This window comes from Neltuma alba, unplaced genomic scaffold (assembly GCF_004799145.2).
Source record: "Neltuma alba isolate B1F8T4 unplaced genomic scaffold, ASM479914v2 tig00013145_pilon, whole genome shotgun sequence".
Lineage (NCBI taxonomy): Eukaryota > Viridiplantae > Streptophyta > Magnoliopsida > Fabales > Fabaceae > Neltuma > Neltuma alba.
The window spans coordinates 21,440-48,734 of record NW_021637460.1 but is presented as its reverse complement, the minus strand read 5'-3'; the positions used below and the strand labels follow the sequence as shown (position 1 = coordinate 48,734).

General features: G+C 35.7%; 1 protein-coding gene across 1 annotated transcript; it reads right to left on the bottom strand.

Annotated features, from left to right (window-relative positions):
- Positions 1-2,043: 2,043 nt before the first annotated feature.
- On the bottom strand, positions 2,044-4,016 carry LOC114734788 (uncharacterized). Its single transcript, XM_028922432.1, has 4 exons — positions 3,915-4,016; positions 3,566-3,723; positions 2,611-2,788; positions 2,044-2,484 (listed from the first exon to the last, which is right to left on the bottom strand). Exons 1-4 carry the CDS (start codon positions 4,014-4,016, stop codon positions 2,044-2,046), a joined length of 879 nt encoding a protein of 292 aa, XP_028778265.1.
- Positions 4,017-27,295: the final 23,279 nt, after the last annotated feature.

The window sequence follows — 27,295 nt, the reverse complement described above, 5'->3', positions numbered from 1 at the left end:
ATTGATATCCCTTAAGGCCATCCATGGCCTGTATATATTCATATTCACTTTTGGTATAGTCCATGTGATCAATTGCGTTCTCAGAGTTTTCATTGGACGACTCAAAGTGAGTATCTGAGACATTTTGTATTGTAACTATTAATTACTGCTCACAAGGTTGGTAAAATGAGCCAATCCCAGGTTGCGGGTTGGCCTGTAGCGGATTGAACATATGTGGGTCGGGCTGAAAAGATTAGTTTGAAAGAGGGTTGGCTAACGCTTATTTATTTATTTATTTATTTTGAAAATTTTCTTACTTTTTAATTTTTTTCTTATACAATATCCAAAAATAATAACAAATTTTTTATTTTTCTTTGAAATATTTGATTCAAAGCACCAAATAAATTATATAGGTATTTTTTTAAATTTTTTAGATAAGATATAATATATAATAATATCATTATAACAATTAAAAATTTTTAAAAATTAAAAAAAAAAAAGATGTGGGTTAGCCTGCGGGTTGGCGTGGTAACCCGCGGCGGGTTGTTGGTCTGGCAGTGCAGGTTTAAAATGCTCGTTTACTGGCGAGTTAGACCCACAGGTGCAACCCATATTACCAGCTCTACTCGTAATTTTCTTTCTTTAAGCCTTTAAAGGGTTATTTTGCAGACTTAGTACTAAGAGCTAATTTAATATTCAATTTAGTCCTAAATATAAGATCTCAATCTATTTTATCTCTTTTTTTTTTTTTTTAAGGTAGTCTTTATAATAGTTGCACATATTAAATGTTTTATCAAATAGTAGTTTTAACTAATACATATTATTAACTAGAGTATTTTAGAAAAGACAATACCTATTTATTACAAATAACAGATTTAACTAATTTTTTTAATTTAATCAAATAGTCAACTAGCTTTTTATATTAAGATGAGGGTAATACTTTTTTCCCCCAAGAATTAACACAATAATTGCCATCAGAATTTACACGCGCGCGCGCACCACAACTTGCATATTATCGCAACGTTTGATTTTTCATCTCCGTATATCAACGGTCCAGCACCGTATATACTTTCAGCCAAGAGATTCAATTCCTTATTTCAATACAGCATAAATCAAACATTGATTTTAATTACTATCTCGTCATCGTACAAGAATTCATATGAAATTAAAGATTATGAAAACCGCAAGATTAGATCAGAGGCTTACAAAAATCACCCACATCTTATAAACCAAGACCATATTTTAATTTCAGCTCCTTTAATTCCCCTGTGATGGATCAAAAACCGAAATACTCATTAAATGATAAATCATACAGATGCAGACAAATCACTAAGAAACATATTAAATTAACCTTACTCCTTGAACTCAAACTCCAGAGATTATTCAACTCCTACCTTTTCAAATATCACAATTTACGAAGTCAATTTAGAAATGAAATGAAATGTGAAATGGGTTATTAATTTAACTCGGCGGGTAAGGATTTTGGTTAACGGGTCAAGGTTTTGGGTCATTCAAAAACAAAGCCCATTTAACATTAAAGAAAAAAGAGGAGGAGGAGGAGACGGAAGTATTTTGCAGACAAGTGGGTCCTGTATGAAGCCGGCCCAAAAAAAGGGAAAAGGATAATGATGCCAAATTGCCAAATGCCAATGACAAAGGAGGACAGTATATTGACAGATAATATATGGTAACGATTTTAATTTTTTTCCCCAAAAAATTGGTGGAAAATCCCCTTTTAAAAGTTTTGTTGGCCAAAATAATCTAAATACTAATATTATAAAGTATTCATGCATAGAAAACACCCATATTCAAATTGGGGTCATTCTGATCAATAAAATTTTTAAACAGGGACTTTTTCTTGATTTTTCCTTTTGCTGTTTTGCTCAACAAATAAAAAGTAAGGTTAAAAAAAAAAAAAACACGAGTGCCATAACCTGCAGCCTTCTACCTGTCATTCTTCACCTCTTCTTCCTTTTAATGAAGCCCTGCAATATTATATACATAGAAATAAATATTATATTTTTTTTCAGAATAAACACATGCAAATCTTATACGCAATCCCAATTACAAACGTATCTCCTTGCCAATGCTTTCACATGATGGAGTGATACTTAGTTTAGTTCCTTCATTGTATACCAGATAGATTAAAGTCTTCTTCACAATATGCTTTTGGGCAAAATTGACTATAATTTCCAGGTCATCATCAGGCTCTAGATTAAGTGTTATTTTGTGCCAGTCATCATCAGTAGAAGTCGTTGCATCATCTCGCTTGTAAAAATCCATAGTACCCTTTGTGAAATTCTTTATCATGAAGCCAACAGGATATACAGATGCCATGCTATCTTGAGAAGATGAATAGATAATATAGATTACCATTCCCATCAAACGACCAACAACTCGAGGCATTTTAAATGATGCAGAAGATCCTTCACTCTCAAAACATAGCCAATCAGGATAATTATCTTGAGGAAGCTGAGAATAGTCAAACCCTCCGTCACTCCATCCCTAATCCATGAACAAGGAAAAAGAATTGAGAATAGAGGAAAAATAATAGTATAATGCTCACACTAACGAAAATCATCATGCTGATTTAATTGAAAATACATTCATGGCGGTTTCTAGAAAAATTACCTGTGAAATACTGTTTAAAAGTGCATCCATAACTTTGTTGAATCCGCCTAAATGAATAGTTAAAGAACTCAATGGCTCTAACCTTTCCATGTGAGATTTCTCTTGAAAACCAATTAACCCTTGAGTTCCACATAAATCTTGAGATGTGCTTGGTCTTGCTTCTAATACTTCAGGGCTTCTGGCAAATAAAGGATGTGATAGACCCTTGATTAAAGATGGCATGATCCTAAATGCTCGTAACAGGGACTTTGATTGAACTGTCGGTGACATCCAAGACATAACAATGGATGGAAATACATCACGCGATAATCCTTCGTAGCCACATACTGACACATATTTAATACTTTTCATTCTCACTAATGAGGAGGGAACTTGTGTAATAGAAGTTCGATTTGCCACCAAAGTCGTCAAGGATTCCATTTGCCCAATGTTTTCTTTCAACTTTTCAATCTTTGAACAACCCGAAAGATTGAGAGTTTTCAAAGATTTCAAGTTATATATACCTCTTGGGAGATGATTGAGATCTTTGCAGTCCTTTAAATTTAACAGAACAATATATTTAAGATCTCCAATGGAGGGGTGAATCGAAGACACAAGCGGACAATCTTTCAGTATTAGCTTTTCAAGATATGGTAACTTTGAAAAGTTAGGTGTCTTTGTCAAATGATGACAATGACTCAAATTGAGAATTTTCAGCCACTCTAGCCTCTGCACCAAGAGAACATTTTAAAATAAATAAACACAATGAATGGAAAGAATAAAATATATGGAAATAAATTAACACGACAATTGGTACATGTGTTTAATTTGAAAATTTCATTGTGACATTGTAAATACCTGGCTTTTCTCCCATACTTTTGCGAGATTACTCCACTTTAAGTCTATGGCAACTATCTTTTCGAGACTTAAATTTGTTGGCAAGTTTTCTAAGGGAAATCCATGCCAGCACAGCCACCTTAAGTCCTTTGATAAATAATCAAAGTCTCCAACAAGTTGTACATGATCAAGTTGGAGCAAACGAAGCTTCTTCATGTTCTCAAATGCTTTGGCACCCAATGATCTTGAACTATTTGCTGACATGTTTAAAGCCAATCCCTTAATCGCTATTGTTCCCTATTAAAGTAGAAATAACGGGAAATAAAAATAAATGATATTTCAGTTACTGAAACATTACAAATATAATAAACAAGCGATACGATAAATGTTTGAACACGCAACAGTTAACTAAAATATGGGATTGCAAAACTGGTAATGAAAAAGCAACATAAATTAAATAAGTATAAGTCATTCAGAGACATTCTCACCGTGCAATTTCTTAACACATCTAGAACATCATCATGAGACCATAATCTGCTCCGCTTCTCAGGATCCTCTGGTGATTGCTCACGAATGATGTGTCTTCCCATATCACGTAGTAAGTCATGCATGTCGAGCTTGTTTTTCTTGCCAACTTTTATTAGGCTCCTTTCTACCAGACGAATAATTCCAATATCAGCATGAAGTCCACAACCATTTAATATTTGTGTAGCATAGCTTTTGTTCTTCCCAATAAAAAAACAACATACATCAAGGAATATATCTTTCTCTGTTTGGTCACTCAAACCATCATAACTTATTTTTAGCTTTTCATATATTTTATCATTTGGAATTTGTTGTAGTTTCTCTAGAACACTTTCCCATATCAACGCTTCCCTATCAAATAAATAGGAGCCAAGAACTTCAAGAGCTAGTGGCAAACCTCCAGAGTAAGAAACTATCCTCCTTGAAAATTCAGCATAATCTCTTTCAGGGAATCGTTGCTTAAACGCATGCCAACTAAAAAGCTCAAGAGATTCACCATCATTCATTTCTTTCATGTTGTATATCTTTTGATCTTCCACTCCAAGGATCTTAAGTAGCCGTTCATCTCTAGTGGTGATGATTATTCTACTACCTTGACCAAACCATGCATGATTTCCGCATAAAGCTTTCAACTGATCATCATTATTTACATCATCAAGAACAACAAGTACCCTTTTCTTACCAAGCATTTTCTTGATTAGAGTTGTCCCCATTTCTATACTTGTGAGCTTCACTCTTCTCGCATTAAAGATGCTTGAAAGAATTTGTTTTTGAAGATAAACTTGACCATTATCTTGCTTCCACACTTCCCTCACATTTGAGAGGAAACACTTTCCTTCAAATGTTTGACCAATTTTGTTGAAGATCGCTTTAGCAATAGTAGTCTTGCCAATCCCCCCCATCCCCCATATCCCTGCTATGATAACCTCATTTGATTTATTATTCAGCAACCTGATGATATCTTGCACACGAGGCTCTACTCCCACTGGGTGGTGAGTAACAAACAAATCTTTGTTGTCTAGCTTCATTGTTATAGTTTCAACCACATCGTCAATCAACTCCGTTTCAGTTCTGGAAAAAACAAGTTACATTTATATCAGGATCAATCTTGGCGTTTATTTATTAACCTTGGAGACTAACGATTCTTTTCTAAATGATTAGATCAATTGCCTCTTAACGTAGATGTTAGCTAAAATTTGTTTAAAGGTATTTGTTATGTATGAACTAAATCCAAACCCCTCTCCTGACGCATCTTCTGCAAGAAAATTACAAAAACCTTTCTTTTTAAGATTCATTCAGTGCTCATTGTGTGATTTGTAAGAGTAAGCAGCTGGACCATTTATAATATCCCAGTTACAACCAAGTATTTTCTTTTCCCAAGGACATTATTTTCATATATTGAAGCGCATATCACCAATAGGAAATTAAGGAATTTAATGATGTCACACAGTAACAAGTAAAAGATAATCAAACTTGACCAAAAAGGAATGGTAATCAGACTTACCTCCATTCATGCATGTCCCACCCAGATATATTCGCAGCTTCAATGAGCGCTCTCTTCCAATTGATCATCGATTTCTTCACTTTGCTAGTTGAGTTTCTTAGTGTGAGTCTTTTCCATGCTTCTCCAAAAATATTTTGTTGTTTACGAACTTCAGATGGTTGCACATCATAAAATATTGGTAAGACCTCTTGATGAGTTGTTTTGTGACACTCCATGATTTTCTCTAATTCTTGCAAGCACCAACTAGAGCCAGCATAATTTTTCGAGAATATAATTATCGACATTCTCGAACTTTCAATTGCTTGCAGTAAAGAGGAAGAAATGGCTTCACCCCTTCCAATCCCCTCTTCATCCATGAAGACCTCAATACCTGCTTTCTTTAAACCAGTGCAAAGATGAGTAGTAAAAGATTTACGTGTATCTTCACCTCTAAAACTCAAAAATACTTCATAGATATATTCATGCTTTATCTTTTTAGGATTTATTTCTCTTCCTATCTCTCGCAGCAAATGATGAACATCAAGCCTATCACTTGTATCAACTTTAACAAGTCCCCGCTCTATAATCTCATGCATTGCCTTTTCTACAGGAAATTTTGAGCCCTTTAACAATTGTATAACATCGTGTCTATTTAGACCGACGTACAAGGAAGCTATAGTAAAGAGTAAATCTTTCTCTGAATCGGTTAAAAAGTTCAAGCTTATCTTGAGCTTCTCTTGTATTTGACCATGAGGAATTCCTCTCAATTTCTTCAACACATTATTCCACTCTTTTTTTGTCTTATTAAGCAAAAGAGAGCCAATAACTTCAAGAGCTAATGGTAGTCCTTCACAAAAATTTATTGCTTTCCCTGATAGAGACATGAAATCATCTGTTGGACTAGATTTCTTAAATGCATGCCAACTGAAAAGCTCAAGAGACTCACTTTCATCCAGCGCCTTCATTTCATAAAAGTGGAGTCCGAGGCCAAGAATTAGATCCTTACTTGTTGACGTAACAAGTACTAAACTCCTTTTGTCAAAGCACAGAGAACTACTTCCCCATAATGCTATGAGTTGGTCTATATGATTCACATCATCAAATACTACCATTGCACTCCCGGAGTTGAGTGCCATCTTCATTTGAAATGCATGATCCATATCAAGTTCTGAAACAAGTTGATGTCGTAGATGAACTAGACTATTATCTTTCTTCCATTCATCATTGATATTTGCAAGGAAACTTTTTCTCTCAAACTTGCCACCCATTCTATCATAAATTGCTCTGGCGAAAGTGGATTTACCAATACCTGCAACCCCCCATATTCCGATGGAACAGGTCCCGCCCATCAACAGAAGAAGTACATCTTTCACACGACGGAGTAACCCCACTGGATGGGGTGGAAGATTGCAAAACAAGTATTTGTCTAATTCCTCCTGAAGTTTACTCACTTCTTGCCTGGACAAAAAGATTTAGAATCAGTAAAAAGTTACGTATAATGTATGCGCGTGTTTAATTATCAAATTTTATATAATAGAATTCGATTAACAAAACCCACTCTTTCTCTCAGCATATTAAGTTTGATGATATAGGTGACACAATCATACTCATTTGTACCAAAAGGAGATACAATAAGAAACAAATATCAGACTTCAATTCTATTTAATTAGTTTCTACAGCACCGGCTACCACCAATACTTTTAAGATGAACTTTAAATTCCACAAGAGCAGAAATTTCTTCTCATCGGTAACTAGTAATATCAACGATTTTGAATGCTGTTGCTTTTACCAACTTCTCACATGATCCAAACGTGCATCTAGCAAATCTACATCAAAGTATTAGCAAAGACGTTTATTGACGAGTAAGTTAATTATTTTATGGGATAAAATTTTTCATATAGTATTTGATATATGATACTACTTGATTAAATTTAAGCATTGTTGAGCCTAAAAGGAGTACTGCTTTCAAAGGAATCTTTTCTATCCAGATGAACACAAACTTGTGATATCGTTAGGACTAACACCTATTGCTATGGAATCAAATTTTGAGAAATCAGTTTTTGTGTAAATTGTATAATTTTTGGCTTCTAATTTTATTTATCTAATGAATATTTTAGTTGCATGCAAATAATTTTAAAAATACTTACTTTAGAATAAGTACAATTGGATCCATTAGGGACCTGTGATCGAATCAAAGAGTTGTGATTGATGCTTTCGCCAATATAAAAACCTGTTCAATTTCTTTAAATGCTGTTAGGCTCAATTAGAATCTGTCCAAGACCAGTTAAACCCATTAGAAACTGGTACTAAGAGTTAAAACCCAAACCGATCCCGGTTTAAAATTAGACCAATGCGAAAAAGGGTAGTATTGAACACTTGGGGGGCCATGAGCTGAAATTTCACCTTATCACTATGAAGTTTCTATGGTAAGAAAGTCTTTTTACCATATGTCAATTTGGAATTTTATTAGTATGGGACTGCTTTGCAGTTGAAAGATATGTAAGAAACCTAATTTAAGATTTTTAATCAATCTTAACCCATTGCTTCAGTTGTTTGGAAGTTCAGTAGTGTATGGTGTTATTTGGCTTTAGAAATTTCTTGGGGTGTCGGTTTGCTACAGGCCGCCATTCCATTTTGGTTGTGTGATCTCAATGTTTGCTGACAGATGTGTCGTAAATTTCTGTGTTTTCATAACTCTTGGTTTGAGAGCTCAAAGTTCATATTTATGTATTAATCATAATGCTTACTTGTATTTAATCCTTGTGTTTGACATCCATCACACAGTAACTCTCAAGAGTTTTTGGCTCAAGCGACATCCTACCACCCACACTCATCTCATGAAGAAGGTAGTGGGCATATTGTCTTAAATAAAAAACAAATTGCAAACAAAGCTCTCGTTTTTTTTTTCTCTCGGTCAGAAGGTACAATAGGTACAAGTACTAAAACCATGGCGAAAATCTAATAGTTAATCATGATCAACCCAAAATTCATCTTTAATCTTTTGTTTGAGATATAGAATGAGGTTATTTGACCTGCTGACCCGTTTCAAACCAGATTTGTCACGCAACATCTGGATTTTTTGAATTTATCTCTTTCTGATCATAATTCCCCCTTCTTACCGCATGATCAACCACTAACTTATCCCATCTAGACGAAAACCCTACATTGGGTGGGAAGAAAAGTTTGACAAAAGGAAAATAAGAGTTAAAAAATGAGAAGAGAGAACTGAAGAAAAGTGTTACTAATTACTCCCTCCGTTCCTTATTATAAGAGACGAATAACCGAATTACGTTGATAAAAAAAACAGTTAAAATTAGTTAAGAACAATTAATATGTAAAAAGTATAATTTTTTTTCCAAAAATATCCTCATTAATAAGGAGAGAGAACAATGGTAATTTATTAAAAGAAAGAGAAGTGGGAAGGAGAGAGAGTGTGAGTTGGAGACAATAAATATAGGTAAAATAGGAAATCACCACAAAAAAGTAGAGACAACTTTTAAGTGTCTCTTATATATAGGAACATGCCATGAACACCAAATGTCTCTTATAATAAGGAACGGAGGGAGTATCTTATTTGGATGAACAAAAAAAAAGGGAATTAGGAGATTTTCTATCTCTCGATTTCTGTGCCACAGAACTAAGCGTGATATGGAAGACATAGGTCAACACAAGACTCCACCGGACCGGCCACTTGATTCATCAAAGAATGAATGGATGAAGAAAAAGAAAGTGGAAGAGGTGCCAGTAGTTATCATGGATGATAACATGGACAAGAATGGACAAGAACAAGAAGAAAACTCTAGACATCTAGAGGACGAAGATCCTTAATCGTGAAAATGAGAGAATCGCCGTAGTCCTCAGCTCCAGCACTCTCTTACAAACAATCTCTTCAAGGGTTCAACAGAGTGGCGAATAGTGGGGCAAGCATAGAGTCAAATGAGCTTTTCCTTGAGGATAATGAGATTTTCTAGGAGCTCTCGGAGCCATCTGAGGAGATTAAGAATCTTATAAAGGTATACCCAATGGCCATTTCTCAAGAGGAATTCAATGAATGGTGCAAGCCTTGGAACTACTCCCTGATTATTACAATGTTAGGGCAGAGATATAACCTATACATGCTAAGGGCGCATCTGGCGAAGGTCTGGGTTTTCAATGAATTTGAGTTGATTGATCTTCCAAATAATTACTTCGTGGTAAGACTCACAAATCAGCAGCAATGGAAGAGCCAATACAGAAAGGTCTTGTATAGGGGCCCATGGACTATAGCTCATCATTGTATCCTCATTCAGCCGTAGACACTATATTTCAACCCTTACAAAAACCAGCTAAGACTGATTGTGACTTGGGTATGCATTCCAAATACACCGATGCATTGCTATAATGGGCACTTCATCTCACAGCTTAGAGAAAGGATCGGAAGACTACTCAGAGTCAACCTAAATACCTTAGCAAACGGGTTTACATTAGAAGCCAAAGTGAAGCGCAGTAGATACATAAGAATCTGTGTTAAGCTAGACCTGCAGAAACAACTGATGCTAAGGATTGTAACAACCACAGATGTGTTGAATGTGGAATATGAGGGTTTAAACCTCATTTGTTTTGAGTGCGGCCGGTATGGCCACCAGTGGGAGGCATGCTCATGGAAGAAAAGTGGATAGCAAAATCATAAGCAAGATTTGGGGTACCACAATCCCTGGCGCCGATGGAAGATAGACAGCAGCCATGGTCAGAGGGAAAGACAGAGAAGAAAGTACGGATCAATCAGTAACTTTCAAACCCTGGATGCTCACCAGGGGGGTTCGAAAGCTCAGATCTTGAGGAGTAAGGCTCAGATGGAAGGACAGGATGGAAAAAGTCAGGCAGTAAGGGGTGTCAGAAGAAAGGACAGCATACTTGAACAGTCTAGGTTTGCAGCACTGGCTTTATTGGAAGATGAAATGGAGGCGGAGAGTGAAGATGAAAATAGAGGGAAAGAGGAAGAAGGTGCTCTGAAGGAAAACTCATCAGAGATGAGGAACATTAGAAAGAGGCAACCCCTATCAATAGGCACTAGGGTAGCAATAGGGAGTAAAGGTGGAGGAGGCCCTAAAACCTCATCTAAAGTGAAAGCTAGACGAGGGAAAGAGAATGTGAAACCCAACACACACAAAGTAAACGAGACTGAAACAAAAAGAAAAGAACAGGAAATAACAGTGGCACGAGTAGAGAAATGAGGGATATGCTTATAAGGGAGGAGGCCCAAATGAGCCAGAAGCAAACCCGAAGCCCAAAACGCTGAGGTAGAGAACTCACATAGTGGTTAATGGGTCTACGGACCTTCTAACCCAGAACAAGAAGGACTTATCAAAAGCTCAGGAAAGAATAGGGGATAATGGTGCAATAATATTGTATACTCAGCCCACTCGTCAAGTGGACCAAGGGAGGGAGTTAACAATAGTGGATATTGATCCTAATCCTCTTGACACTGGGTCGTCACACAATGGATATGGGCTGGAGTATAATAAAGTGGCAACCTCGAAGTTAGGGCATGAAGGGATCAAAGAGATAGAGTCTGGGCCAGGTGCAGAAGAGACTAGATAAGGCCTTCTACTCTTTTTCCTCTTGTGTTTTATCCATGAATATAGCTTGTTGGAATTATCGGGGGGCTGGAGGCTGGCCTTTCCCTATTATTGTAAAGGACATCACCAAAAAGAATAATGTTGGAATTTTTTGCATAATTGAACCCAGAATAAGTGGAACTCAAGCTGATAAATTAGTTCAGAAACTTGGATACAATAATTGGATTCAAGTAGAGGCGGCTAGTTTCTTAGGTAGCATATGGGTGCTATGGAACGAATAGGAGTTCGAAGTGGAGCAAATTGTGTCAAGTGAACAATTCATACACTGCCAAATATGTAGAAAAGGTACTCAGGATTGGTTTTCCTCGACTTTTGTCTATGGGGAAACAAATTATAAGAAGCGTAGCAAACTTTGGGAGTCAATTCGAGCTATAGCAAAGCTGACTGAGGGACCCTGGATCTTTTTGGGAGATTTTAATGCTTACAGAGACCCGAGCAACAAGAGGGGAGGGGCTCCGCCTCATAATCAATCGATGATGGACTTCAATAACTATATCGTTGACACTGGGCTAATAAAACTAAGTGACCCAACATTTATGTTTACTTGGGAAGGAGGTGGAGTCCAAGAGAAAATAGATTGGGCTTTTTGTAACTTATCTTAGGAGATTAAATACCCAAACACTACTGCCAGATCAGATCTTAAATACAACTCAGATCACAAAGTTACTATCATATCTACTAGTGCAGGAACTGGTCCACAACAGAAGAGTCAAAGATTCCATTACTAGGCTGCTTGGGGGTTAAAAGAAGAATTTGGAAAAATTGTGGAGGAGGCTTGGAAAGAAAAGGAGCAGGAGTAGAGAAGTTCTAGCACAATATGAGTAAATAGAATAATGAGCAAATAGGATACATTCCAAAATAGAAAATGGAAGTTCTCCACAGAATTTAAGGGATCGAGAGAAGAAGGCGAAGTAATACAGCTAATGGATTAGCAAGATTAGAAAGGAAATTATGGACTAAGTATCATAAGCTTGCCCTTCAGGAAGAGTTAATCTGGTTTCAAAAATCAAGGTGCTAGTGGTTGCAATGGGGTGATAGGAATACTAAGTACTTCCATGCTTCCACGATGATGAAAAGGAAGAAGCAGAAAATACAGGGACTACAAAAGGATGATAGGCAGTGGATCACTAATCAAACTGAGCTTAGTAAAATGGCATCTCAATATTATCAGGAGCTATACACTAAAGATACAGAGGTTGATTTGTCCAGAGGATGGCAAAATGACTTCTCTTCCATGACACAGATTGATTTCGAGTGGATTCATAGGGAAGTGTCTGACACTGAAATCAAGAATGCAGCTTTCTCTATGGATGTGTTTAAGGCCCCAGGACCAGATGGCTACAAGCTCATTTCTTTCAAAATCAATAGGACAAAGTAGGAGGTACTATATGTCACTTGGTCAAGAAGGCCTTTAGCAATCCAGAATCGATCAGGGAGATTAACTAGGTGAACATCGTCCTTATCCCCAAAATGGACCAACCAAAGTCCCTGAAGGAGATGAGACCTATATCTTTATGCAACTTGAGTTTTAAAATTGTTACCAAGCTGCTGGCTGGTCGGTTGCAAAGAGTCATGAATTATCTCATTGGTCCTAAGCAATGTAGTTTCATAGCCTCACAGTTGAGTTGCGACAACATCATAATAGCTCAGGAGGCAATCCATCTCATGCGGTTTAAACCGGGGAGGAAAAGGTATGTAGCGATAAAAGTGGACATGGAGAAAGCCTACGACAGGCCAGACTGGAGCTTTTTGGAGAATACCTTACAGTGTATTGGTCTTAATCCTAATTTAATAAGGCTCATCATGGCTTGTGTTAGCACGGTGACGATGAAAGTGCTATGGAATAGGCAAGAAGGACAAAGCTTTCACCCTACGCAAGGAGTTAATCAAGGAGATCCTTTAAGTCCTTACTTGTTTGTGTTATGCATGGAAAGGTTGGGTCACCTAATAAAAGCTGAATGCCAACAAAGGAATCAGAAACCTTTAAAATTCACTCCAGGTGGTCCTTGTGTTTCACATCTTTTCTTCGCAAATAACTTGTTGTTGTTTGCTAAGGCTCCCTTGGAACAAATGTAGATTATTAAACAAGTCATAGGGCAGTTTTGTGAGATTTCTGGACATAGAATCAATTTACAGAAGTCAAAGGCCTTCTTCTTAAGACGAGTGCTGATAAATCAGGCCATGCAACTTAGCCAAGCACTTGGAATTGGGATCACTTCAGACTTGGGAAAATATTTGGTAGTACCTCTCATCCACAACAAGATCAACAAAGAGACTTTTAGTCATATAACCAGAAAAGTTTGCTCCCGGTTATCAAAATGGAAGGGAAGGTTCTTAAGTATGGTAGGAAGAACTGTACTCATAAAAGCAGTTCTTTCGGTGCTTTCAGCATATCCAATGCAGTCCACCCTCTTGCCAAAAGGAGTTATCCAAGAAATAGAAAAGACTAGCAGACATTTTCTATGGTGCCAAGATGAGCACTCTAAAAAAATGCATCTTATTGCATGGAATAAGGTTATGGAAAGTAAAAGAAGAGGAGGGTTAGGAATAAAAGATTTAACTACACAGAATAAAGCCTTCATCATGAAACTTTGCTGGGGTTTAATTATGAAGTTGGAATCTCTTTGGGTCCAATGCTTGAGAGCAAGATATGCGTGTGGGAATAGTACCATACTTGAGGTAACCAGACCAAGACTCTGTTTAGAAACTTGGAAAGGCATTACTAGTGTTTGGGATGTCTTTCTAAAAGGGGTAGGCAGGAAGCCCAACAACAGTCACCTTTAATAAAGTATACAATTTAGAATCTACAGGACACTAATCTTGAGGAGAAGGTGGCGAATCATGTACTACCATATGGGAGATGGAATGTGGATAATTGGAAATCTTTATTACCAGATTGGGTCATCAATGCTATCAGAAAGGTTCCACCCCCATTAAATAGCGGAGAGGATGGTTTGTGTTGGCGAAATAGGATAGATGGGCAGTTCTCTGTCAAGGCTGCTTATAACTTCTTATTCCATTCTAGCAACGAAAGAGTGAACCTGGTTTGGTAGAAAATCTAGCGGTGGCAAGTGCTTGAAAAAAATCAAACTTTTTCTTTGGCAAGAAAGTCATGAGAGATTAATCACTAATTCCCTAAGAGCAAAAAAAGGCTTACCAGACACTGAGAGATGTCCATTGGGCTGTATATGTGAGGAAACAGTGCTTTATACATTGAGAGATTGTGAGAGAGCGAAAAATTTATGGAAAACACTTATTTCTCCTAACAAATATGTTGTTTTCTTTTCGAGTAATTTTCAGGAATGGCTTGCATGGAATGCTAGGACCAACCCAGCACGGAACTCTTTTAGTAGATGGCCATGGACCACTGTTTTCACATATACTTGTTGGCTTCTATGGAAAGCTAGATGCCTCCAAATCTTTAGTGGAGCAGTAACATCATTGAACGAGGTAATACAATAGTGCGCCTTCCATATCTGGGACGAATGTGTCAATGAAATGTACAAGCACCAGATATTTAAAGTATGGGATTTGAAGAGAAGAGTATGGGAGATGCCACCACCTGGAACAATAAGATTGGATGTGGATGCCTCAATCAGAGATTGTAACCAGGCGGCTTGTCGAGGAGTGATATAGAATGAGCATGGGCAATGGATTATGGGATTTAAACAAAAATTGGGAACATACCCGATAGCAGTTACAGAAATACTGGTGCTTAAAACTAGATTGTAGGTATGCCAGGACTTCAATATAAGAGACATACAGCTTACTCAGACTCAATAGAAGCCATAAACATTCTCTTAAGGTATACGGGACTAGATCATCTGTTTAGATAAGAAATAGAAGAAACCAGACAACTCATTTATGTGAACTGGAATGTTCAAATCAATTACGCAAGAAGGGAAGTCTAAGAATGTGCAGACATTATTGCATGCATAGCACACTTAGACACAGACCAGCTTGTCCTAATTGGGGAAGTACTGTAAGAGTGCAGAACTACAGTGTTGACCAACTAGTGTCGAGGAAATGGTATTTCAGTACCCAGTAACTAGTCTAATTAGACTTGGCTAAGACCTTTTAAAGCATCAGCTTGCCTTTTGTAACCAAAAAACAAACAGAAAACAAAAAAAAAATTAAGCAAACAAGTGAATGACAATGACATAGTCATATTGATATTAATGTCATATAAAATCAAACGAAATATAACAATGAGATAATTATATTGATATTAATGTCATAAATTAACTTAAATAGTGATATATTGATGAAATTAAATTTAAATATTCTACTATTGTTATTAAATAATGTAGGGAAAATCACAAAAAAATAATGAAATTCTGAAATTGCAAATTAGGCAATTTCTCAAAAATGTGTTGTTATTTGGAATTCAATTGCTATCAAAATTTTTGAAAGTGTTGTAACATATCCCAATTTGTAGTTTTATAATTTTCATGGTCCTTTTTTACGGTTTTCCCTTAAATATGTGTTAAAAATATTTAAATATTAAATAATAACAAATATTTTAATATTTCTGTTGGATTTTTAGGTTTAGATCCTCTTTTGATCGGCCATACTACTTGATTGGATATTAAAAGAATATTTCAATCAAATATTCAAGTAAGATTATGATATTTTGACTTAGTCAAACATCTTGAATCAAATCCAATTGATTATGGTACAAATTAAATTAATTTATACTGTACAGATTAAATATGTATTAAAGATATATATTACTTAGAATTAATTAAAATTAATTCTGGATTTAAATTCAAATTTATAATCTTATCAGTTAATATATCTTTGAATATTTAAATTTAAACGAATGGACTTAGTGGATATTTTACCTTTCCAAAATGCCCTTGGCCAAAACTATAAATAGAGGCACTCAAGTTTAGGTTCTAATAGTCTAAACTCTATGCAAGCATCAGTAGATCAATTAGTGGAGCTTCGGAAGAAAAACCTGGATCCGAACATGGATCTAACTTGATTTGTGTTTCTTGTTTATGTTTTATATTTCTAAAAATTTATTTTGCATCAAAGGTATTATCTTTCCTGATGGCACCCAAAAAATGTTGCCTTCTACAAGTTTGCACTCATGAAAGTGTGGCTAGATCTTGAATGACTGACGACAAATATGAAGAGTGGCGGACTCAACTTGCGGGCATAGAAGAGGAAGAAGTACCTTTCCTTCCCATTTTCTCTCCATGCATTTAAAGAAAATTTGGGAGAAAATGGGATGAGTTCTACGTCTCATTTTCCCTCATACTTTTCCTTCCCGCACTTTTCCCCTCCCGTTCAATTACAAGGAAGAACTTACCCTCTTCCTAATTTTTCCTTCCCCATATTCTCCCTATTCAAACACATGATAAATCAAAACCAATACAAGCAGATCCAGATTGATATAGGAAAAGTAGTAGTGTTAGGGAATTAATCTGTTATTACGTTAGAAATTAATTTCTGTTATGTATATTTTTTTGTTATGTATTGACCACTTGTATAGATACTAGGTTAAGCAAAGTAATAAAGTGAGATATTCATTTTTCCATTTCAATTAGTGTCATGGTATCCAGAGTCTAAATTTTCTCTCTCTCTCTCTCCCCTCCTTTTCTTCCTTCTCTGTCCTTTGCCCTATTTGGTCTTTGCCATATTCTCCCCATTCAAACACATGGTAAATCAAAACCAATACAAGCAGATCCAGATTGATATAGGAAAAGTAGTAGTGTTAGAAATTAATCTCTATTATGTATTGACCATTTGTATAGATACTTGGTTAAGCAAAGTAATAAAGTGAGATATTCATTTTTTCCATTTCAATCAGTGTCATAGTATCCAGAGCCTAAATTTTTTTCTTTCTCTCTCTCTCTTCCCCTTTTCTTCCTTCTCTGTCCCTTGCTTTATTTGGTCTTTCTTTCCTCTATTCGAGCTTCCATGGCCAACTCTGTCGTCTCTGAGTCCACCACCTCTTCTCCTTCCATTGATCAGACTTCTCCTTACTACATACACCCTAATGAAAATCCCTCCTTGATTTTCGTTGCATCGCCGCTTGATGGCCCGAATTATCACACCTGGGCGAGATCGATGTGCATGGCATTACTGTCCAAGAACAAGCTTAAATCCATCAATGGATCTCTTTCTCCTCCTTCTACTTCCCATCCGATGTTTCCATACTGGGAACATTGTAACAACCTGGTGCAAGGCTGGCTCACCAAATCGCTTTCTCCTACCATTGCGAAGAGCATTCTTTGGTTTGATCACACTTCTAACATCTCAACTTATATCTGTTCTCACTACTCTCAGTCTAATATCTTCCTCATTGCTGATCTCTAAGAGGAAATACATAGTCTAAAACAAGGAAATTTGAGCGTTATTGAGTATTATACCATGCTCAAGATTCTTTGGGATGAACTTTCCAATATTCATCCGATCAAGCCATGCGCGTGTGACTCCCATAGATCTACTGCTAAACACAGAGAGGAAGACTACGTCATCAAATTCCTCAAAGGTCTTAATGAGCAATATGCTTCTGTAAAATCTCAGATTATGATGCTAGATCCCGTACCTCCCATTACTCGAGCTTTTTCTCTTGTATTGTAACAAGAACGTGAATTTTATATTGCACCAAAGTCTAAGATTATGCTTGCCAAGGGTCCACGACCTTCTCCTCATGGTTCTTTCTCCAGTTCCATAGAAAGCATGGCTTTCCACCGGGTTTCAGGTTTCACAATGGTTCCCCTGCCTCTGTGAATAATTTTTTGACTCAAGATTCTGCCTCTGTTCAAGAAATTCATACTGCTAAGCCTTTTCCTTCACATCATTCAACACAAATAGTGACTATCCTCCTCAACTCTCTGCTGAGCAATACCAATGTCTTTTAACACTCTTAAGTCCATCTCAACCTTCCGCCTCTGCTTTTGTTAATCATGTTTACACTTCTATCTCCTTGATTAAAGGTAATTGTCATTCATTTTCTTCTCCACATTCTAGTACTTTGATAATCGATTTTGGTGCCACTGATCATGTCTGTTTTTCTTTGGATTTATTTTCTTCTTATCAATCCATTTCACCTATTTCTGTGTGTCATCCTACTGGTTCTCATTCCATAGCTTCTATTTCTGGTACTATTGTTCTATCTTCCACTTTAGTCTTACATAATGTCTTGTATCTTTCCCTTTCAACATTTCGTTTAACCCTTTCTCTTCACTGTTTTCCAATTTTCTATTCTTACTCATCTCAAATACACTTGCTCCACCCTTCACTGATGATTGGTACAACTAAAATTTTTGAAGGGCTTTATCTCCTCAATACAGATATGCTTCCATCCTTTCCTACTTCTCAAATTCATCTGGCTACTACAAAAACAGACTCAACCTTTAATCTTTGGCACCTCCGTCTTGGTCACCTCTCCAATTCAACCTTATCTACTTTACATAAGAAAATTCCTGACATTACTTGTATTCCCCATTCTATTGTTTGTGGTACTTGTCATTTTTCCAAACAAAAATGATTATATTTTCCTGTAAGCTCTAGTATAAGCAATAAGATTTTTGATTTGATTCATGTAGACTTTTGGGGACCCTTCTTTGTTCCCTCTATTCAAGGACAAAAATACTTTCTTACAATTGTTGATGACTGCTCCCGCTATACTTGGCTATTTTTATTGAAATTTAAATCTGATGCCCGAACATAGCCTAAAAATTTCCTTGTTCTTATTGAAAATCAATTTGCTGCCACTGTTAAAGTCTCTCGTTCTGATAATGGACCAGAATTTTCTATGCTTGATTATTATGCTTCTAAAGGAATTTTACACCAAACGTCCTATGTTGAGACTCCTCAAAAGAATGGTCTTTGTAGAGAGGAAACATCAACACATTTTAAACATTGCTCATGCCTTGTTATTTCAATCTAACATACCTATTACTTATTGGTCTTTTGTTGTTATGCATGCTACCTTTATCATCAACCATTTACCTTCTCTTGTGCTTCATAATTTCACACCCTATGAAAAGTTATACAATACTGAACCTTCATATTTTGATTTCAAAGTTTTGGGTTCATTATGCTTTGCATCTACATTATCCAGTCATAGGTTAAAATTTGATTCAAGAGCTAGAAAATGTAGTTTCCTTGGTTTTCCCTCTGGATCAAAAGCTTACATTTTATTAGACTTGGTTACAAATCAAATTTTTTTGTCCAGAGATGTTTTTCATGAGTTGAATTTTCCTTTCAAACCTAACAAGGTCAGTCTCCTTTCTTCACTCATTAGCTCTCCTTCTGATCCTACTATTCAAGACCTTCCCACCTTTTTGGATGATGGCAATAATATCTCTTCTGGCTCACCCACTTCTCCTTCTGCTTCTATTGAACCTGCTACTGTTTCACCCACTTATCTTTCTGCTTCTGTTGAACCTAATAACTCCACTTCGTCAACCATTCCTCCCTTTATGTCTATCAATTCATCCATTTCTTCTCCTTTTCCTGCCACTACCTCCCATTCCCTTCGCCGTTCAACTAGACTTCATAAACCTCCATCATATTTACAGGATTATCACTATGCCCTTATCTCTACTACTGACCAATCATCAAGTAAAGGTCACTCAACTAGGTATCCTCTATCTTTAGGTTTATCCTATTCTTCTCTTTCTTCTGCTTATCGTAATTTTGTATTATCTGTCACTTCTGCCCCTGATCCAAAGACATATAGTCAAGCTGTTAAACATTCAAAATGGAGGGATGTTATGTGTCACGCCCCGAAAATTAAAGGGTGACCGGCACGGAATATGAGAACTCACATTCCTAAAGCCTTCAAGACATACAAACAAATGCTTGCCCTAAAAATTACAAAAATCTTAAGGGTTCATCCGTTATTTCTAGTTCACACACATATATATATATATGTATTTCTTATTGTCAAAATAGTAAGTTTTTTTTTCCCTTTGTTTTTAAATGTACACTTAGATTTACATCATTAAAAGATATTCGGAAACGTATCTACAAGCTTTGATTAATAATGAGTGTCTTTGCTATTCAATGGGAGGTACAAGGACTCAATAGTTCCCATGAATAAAAATAAGGTAAAAGAAGTGCTACAAGAACAAATTATGCAATATAATCATGTAAAATAAATAATTTACCATTGCTTTTAAATTCATAATAAGCCATGAAAACATAAAATAAAATATATAAAGAGGTTTTGATATAAAAAAAACTTTATTTATAAATTCAAATCACGAAATAGTGTCAAAAACTCTTTTCAGTTGAGGACTTCAACAGAACGAGTAACAAGCGTGGACACACAGTCCACGAGGGTAAGTAACCAACAGGCGTGGCTGGAGCCACGAATTCAAGCGCGGGAACGATGCCCACGAATATCAAGCGAGCTCGATGTTAACCATGGTGCACCATCACAAGCGCGATCGAAGCAACAAATACAAGCGCAGCCGGAGCCACGAATTACAAGCGCAGCCGGAGCCACGAATTACAAGCGTGAGAACAATGCCCACGAATAACAAGCGCAGCTGAAGCCACGAATAACAAGCGAGCTCGATATTAACCATGGTGCACCAAGAGCTAACAGTACTGCTGTTAGCAACCAGCGTTCTGTATTCAGTCCTCAGGAAAAAAAACATTTTTCAAGCATGCATGGGATCAATATACCATTAAACGAAAGATATCTGTATCCCATATTGAAATCTTATAAAGAAAGAATATTTTATAACAAATGATTCCAGCATGAAAGTTTTCAAATAACATTTTCAAAACTTTCTTTCAAATTCCGTTAGTCACTGAGGAAGGATTCTTTTCAAACAGTATAAGTTCATACAGGGACATTTTTAAAATATATATATCATTATTCAAAAGCATTATTTCGTCCGGGCATACAAATATCAATAAACAAATGTTATAGTTCCAACAAATCTGTTTTCAATCAAATAATATTTAAAACAAAAATATTGATGATATAAACAAATATGACATTGAAAAACATATCATTTATAAAAATTATCATGAAGCACTATTCACTAAACAGCTACTTATCTCAATCATACTACTTACTTTCGTTTATACAATTCTGTAATGTGCTTACTCCTAAATCTCCTGGTGTCACAGAACCAAAAGAATTTTTCATAACAATTTATTCAATGAAATTTTAGTTGATTATTCTTCTTCAGTAAGTCTCAATAAATAAAAATGAGCTTATGTATATAAATATTTCACTCAATGCCAACGTTCAAGGGATTTTATTTAAATTTCTGTGGAGTTTCATATATGGATATTATATCAACCTTTCAAAAAAACGTTTTCTAATTCAGCTCAATAATACTGCATAATAAACCAACTCCTTTGTTACACCATTCCATAAATCAATTTGCAAATATCCATTAATCTTAGTTTAATTAAATTCTTCTACAAGATTGCACAGCTATTCCAAGCACATCTTAGCTCAACTCACATAGTAAATATCAGGCTATAAAAATCAACAACCATATAGCTCTTGAGCGTCCAAATAACTAGTTACAACATCTTCATTATCGCGTTCTACTCCTAGACAAGCAACTACAACACCCTAAATACAACATGAAGCTACACAAGTTAATTTCTCAACATTATTAACATAAGTAACTAGATTCCAAAGTTCTACTTTTGCAATCATCACAATATTAATATAAACATATCCAAATACTTCATCCCCTCATGTCTAAACCAAACAAAATCTCCAAGTCTCATTCTTCATTCACACAGTTCGTCAAACACCTTATAGGCATTCAACATAACTCAACAACCAAACCTCTTAATCCACAAGTTGGCAACAGTGAAGCATTGCTAATTGCTATTAACACACACATATGTTTCGGCACCCACATTCAAATAAACTCATCAAATCCATTAAACCAAAATTCATCAAAGCTCAACGCAATACCCCCCGGGCCAAACCGTACATCAGCGCCAACTGAATATATATATATATATATAATCTCAATACAATTCCACACACTCCCATTCATCAGAGTAAAAGATTAAATACAACAGAAGTAAATTATCTCCAATCCACTCCTCACAACAGCAGCAGCAAAAACAGGGGAGAGAAGAACAGGGAAAACTTCTCTCAAATACACTGCTACTCAAGATAAAAAAAAAAAAAAAGGGATTTGAGCTTACCTAAATCCCTAATAGTAGCAACTAAGATGGAAGAGGAAAACGGGAATGAAGCTCAATCTTTCTAAGCTACCAAGGCACCGAAGAGCAAAGGAAAAAATAGAATGACAAAGCTTTGAAGGAAGCAACACAGAGCTCAGCATTACCGGCACACCCACAGCACACACGCCGTCGACGAACGCACGGATAGGGGAAGGCAGTGGAAGGAGCGATGGAATTCCAAGATGGGGTTAGGGATTTGAGGTTTTTTTTCACTTCCGGAGCTTTCTCCCCCCCCCTTTTTTTTTCCCCCACGTGATGCCCTCATAGGCAGTGGCAGGAAAAATAAATAAATAAATAAAATAAAATCTCATTTAAACTTAAATCTTCATTTTCATTTTTTTTTAAGGGAAATGTTGTAATTTAATTTGGAAAACAATAATAAAATTCCCCTTTTTAGCAAACCCAAGATTTGAAGCAAATGCATACTCAACAACCTCCACTGCTACCTAGCCCCCGATTTTTTCTTGATCACTAGACCACAATAAATGATAAAAGAATTAATTAACTTATAATTACATTATCAAGATTATTACAATTATTATTTTTCTTATCTCTGTTTTTTTTTATGTTTTTTTTTCTTTCTTTGAAGATGGGCTTACTTTCAACTATACCCATTGTTATAAAATTTAAATCATACCTTTTTAAAAAAAAAAATTACTTGATCAATTAATGAGTACTGAAGATCTTAAGAATTTTCAAATTTCTGGGTCATTACATTATGAATGCAGAAATTCATGCTCTAGAACAGAATTAGACCTGGGTTTTAACTACTTTACCACTTGGTAAGAGAACCATTAGGTGCAAGTGGGTATTCAAAACTAAATATAAAGCTAATGGTGAAGTTGAGCGATATAAGGCCAGACTTGTAGCAAAAGGCTACACACAAACAGAGGGTATTGATTACTTTGACACCTTTTCTCCAATTGCCAAAATGGCTTCTCTTCGATTACTACTCTCCATTACAGCTGCAAAAAATTGGTTCTTACACTAGTTAGACATTAATAATGCATTCCTCCATGGAGATCTACATGAAGAAGTGTATATGGACCTTCCAAAAGGCTTTACACCCTCTTCCCTAAATCTTGTCTACAAACTACAAAGTCACTTTATGGTTCAAATCAAGCAAGCCGCCAATGGTATTCAAAATTATCATCGACCTTGCTTTCTTATGGCTATGTTCAGTCAGCTTCTGACCATTCTCTCTTTTTTAGAGCAGTTTCTGATTCTTTTACTGCTATACTAATATATGTTGATGATGTGATCCTTGTTGGGAATGATTTGGCTGAAATTAATCTTGTTAAGCAGCATTTAGATGTGGCCTTCACAATTAAAGACCTCAGTAAACTTTGTTTCTTTCTTGATCTTGAGCTTGCCCAATCCAAAGATGGTGTTTTTTTGTCTCAACGTCGGTTTGCTTTAGAGTTACTTGAAGACACTGGCTATTTGGCCTACAAACCTGCATCCTCTCCCATGGATCCACATTTGAAGCTTTCTAAAGACAAGGGTCAACCTCTAATTGATCCACAATCATATTGGAAACTTATTGGTAGACTTTAGTACCTTACTACTACTCGGCTTGACCTAAGTTTTGCCGCTCAATAGTTGAGTCAATTCATGTCCTCCCCAACTGACATTCATCTTCAGGCAACACATCGTGTTCTCAGATATATTAAATCCTCTCCTAGTGCAGGTCTTCTTTTTTCTTCTACATCAGACTTGAAATTGAAAAGTTTCAGTGACTTTGATTGGGCTGGTTGTCCTGACACTCGTCGACTAGTCACTAGTTTTGCCATCTTCCTCGGTTCCTCTTTGATCTCTTGGCGAGCCAAGGAACAATTCACAATCTCTAGATCTTCATCTGAAGCTGAATACATGGCCCTAGCCTCAACTATTTGTGAACTGCAGTGGCTTATCTACCTCATAAACGATTTCCATTTATCTCATATAGATCCTGCATTGCTCTACTATGATAATCAATCTACTATTCAGATTGCCTCCAATCCCACATTCCATGAACGCACAAAACATATAGAACTTGACCGTATCTGGTCAAAGAAAAGCTACAAGCAAAAATCATTCGTCTACTTCCAGTCCAGACCTCAGATCAACTAGCAGATGTTTTCACCAAGCTTCTACATCCAGCCAGATTTCATGAACTCATATCCAAGCTAGGCATGACAAACATTCATGCTCCAGCTTGTAGGGGGGTGTTGGGGAATTAATCTGTTATTAAGTTGGAAACTAATTTCTGTTATGTATATTTTTCTGTTATGTATTGACCATTTGTATAAATACTTGGTTAAGCAAAGTAATAAAGTGAGATATTCATTTTTCCATTTCAATCAGTGTCAAGTAGTAGTAGTTATTACCTGAGATCAATGGACAGTGTGACGCCGGATTGTGAAGCAGCTTCAACGGCGATTCCAATCCAGTCCAAATCCTTATATCGCGTCGCCAAATGCTCAACCACTTGCTTTTGTTGCGCTTCCCAGAATACAGGAACCACTGGTCTGTTCATAGATTTGTGACACTCCATTACTTTCTGGAGCCTCTCAATAAATAACTTGTCGGAGGCACTAAGGAATTCCGGCGTGAAAATAACCATAAGAATTCTCGACCTTTCCATGGCCTTCAGCGCGGAAGACAAAGACGTAACCATCCTTGAATCATATATACAGTCTGCGAAAACTTCGACTATTAGACATGCTACCAGAAACTCAAAGTCTTCGAGGCGACGTGTGGTCACTTGGGAAATTGCGTAGACGTCGTAATGGAAAGTCAATTTGGATTTGGAGGATGAAGAAGACAAGGAAGACATAACTGTTGTAGACGAAGGTCTGAACTCGGATTTGGCTCTACTGGTAGACAAATAATGGATCCCTTGATGTAAATAGAAGAACACGAAGCAAAGCTTTCAACTTTCCCTTTTTACCCCTTCCAAACAAGGAACCAGTTTCGGGTTTGATGAGCTTATGGTGCTCATCAAATTTGAACCGTCTATATCTCATTTGAACAGTTTATATTTAAAATCTTTAATTAATTATTTTTAAATAAAATAAACTATTTTTTGAAAGAATGATAGTTAAGAGATCATTACTATTTTAGATTCTATACATATTAAAATAATTATTTTGAATAAATAAAAATAAAAAAATCAAATCTGAACCACCCAAATGAGATATGGACGGTTCAAATCTAATTAGCTTATGGTGCTCATCAAATGGATGAGCACCAAAATTGTTTCCCTCCAAACGAAGCGTTCGCATTCCGTGCTCATCAACCTAATGAGCGCAGAGTGCTCAGCACTCAAAGCACCAGCGTTTTGAGTGTTGAGACCTTAGTTTTCCTTTTTTTTTTTTTTTGCTTTTCCCCTTTTTTTACCTTTCTTATTAAAAAAAACATATGCACGAAAATTATTTTTGGTTTAAGTTTTATTTAGTACTCTAAAATATTTTTTCAAGTATATTTGCTATTCTAAAGTATTGTGTATCAAGGATATTCGTTATTCTAAAGTATTGTGTTTCATCTAGCACGTTGAAATATTTTTTTTAGATGTATCCCATATCTTAAAGTATTTTCTGATACAATTATCCAATACCCTAAATTATTTTTCAGGCAAGTTCAGCATCCTAGAAATATTTTTGATTCACCCATCATCTTGAAGTATTTTGTCAAATGCGTCTACTATCCTAAACTATTTTATGATTTATCCAATACTTTAAAATATTTTTTAGATACATCTAGTATTTTTACTGAATATACATGAAAAAATATTTCAGAATATTGGATGAAACTTCATCCAAAAATAATTTTAATATATATTACTTTCGGTCCTTAATATAAGAGTAAATTAAGAAAACTAGTTAAATTAATTATTTGTAATAAATAAATATTGCTTTTTCCAAAGTATTCTTGCCCATCAAATGTATTGGCTAAAACTACTATTATTACAATGACTACTTTGAGGAAAAAAAAAAGATAAATGTAACAGATAAAGTGAATTAGGATTTTATATTTAAGGCCAAAATAAAAATCAAACAAGCTGTTATATTAAGGACCGAAAATAGTACTCACTCCGATCCTTAATATAGGACCCAATTGTTAATTTGGTTTTGGTCCTAAGTATAAGACTTATTTTTCATATTTATCAATTTTTTTTAAATTATCCCTATAGATACTTCCTCAACTATAATCAAGTAGAAGAGGGAGAAAGAATATTAAGAAAGATAATTATGATGTTTTAGGAAAAACGTGTCACATTTTTTATAATTAACTAACTTACCTAATTTTTTAATCTAATCAAAGTAATTAAATGAGTCTTATATTAAGGATCAGAGGAGTATCTTTTTTGTTATAAACAAAGAGAGAGAGAAAAACAAAAAGAAAAAAAAATTAACGACCTACACTGCTCAGCGCTCAAAACGCTGCTGAGCACGCCGTGCTCATCAGCCTGATGAGCACAGAATGCGATGCCAGAGGCAATGTTGGGAGAATGAGATTGACGGACCATGGAAGGAAACTAAATATCGTGACCACAAAATTACGGAGCATATAACTATAAAGAAGGATCAATTTATCTTTTTCTTAAAAAAAAATGAATAGATGAAATAGCCTTGATGTTTGTGTCAGTTAACATATGTGTCAGTTGTAAACTGTAAAAAAAGAAAAAAAAATCAATTGCATGTCATGAAAAGCTTAGTCGTACATCTTAAAATTTAATTGTTAATTAACTGTCAATTATGGATCGAAAGTCCCAACATTTAAGAAGTTTACCAGGCAATCATCTAATTTTTCAAATTAAGAGTTTATAACTAAAGATTTACAAAATTTTTCAAGTTAAGTACGACCAAAAGTTAGTAACAATGGTTCTACTTCTGGAAATGAAAATCTCCGACATGTTACTAGCGTTGAAGGTAAAAGGAAACCAAAGTACCGTTGGCAAAAAAAAAAGAAGAAGGAAACCAAAGTACCGTGTATTAATTTCGATCAAAATAATATTGTATTAATTGTATGAAATTAACACCAAAATCGGATTTGATTGCACTGC

Excerpts from the sequence above, each read along its gene's own strand:
- LOC114734788 (XM_028922432.1), bottom strand. The coding sequence starts at position 4,016 with ATGGGAAGACACATCATTCGTGAGCAATCACCAGAGGATCCTGAGAAG. Across the intron at positions 2,789-3,565 it reads TATTTATCAAAGGACTTAAG|AAGCCCTGAAGTATTAGAAG; the intron begins GTGGCTGTGCTG and ends TTTATTTGCCAG. Across the intron at positions 2,485-2,610 it reads TTTTAAACAGTATTTCACAG|GGATGGAGTGACGGAGGGTT; the intron begins GTAATTTTTCTA and ends TTCATGGATTAG.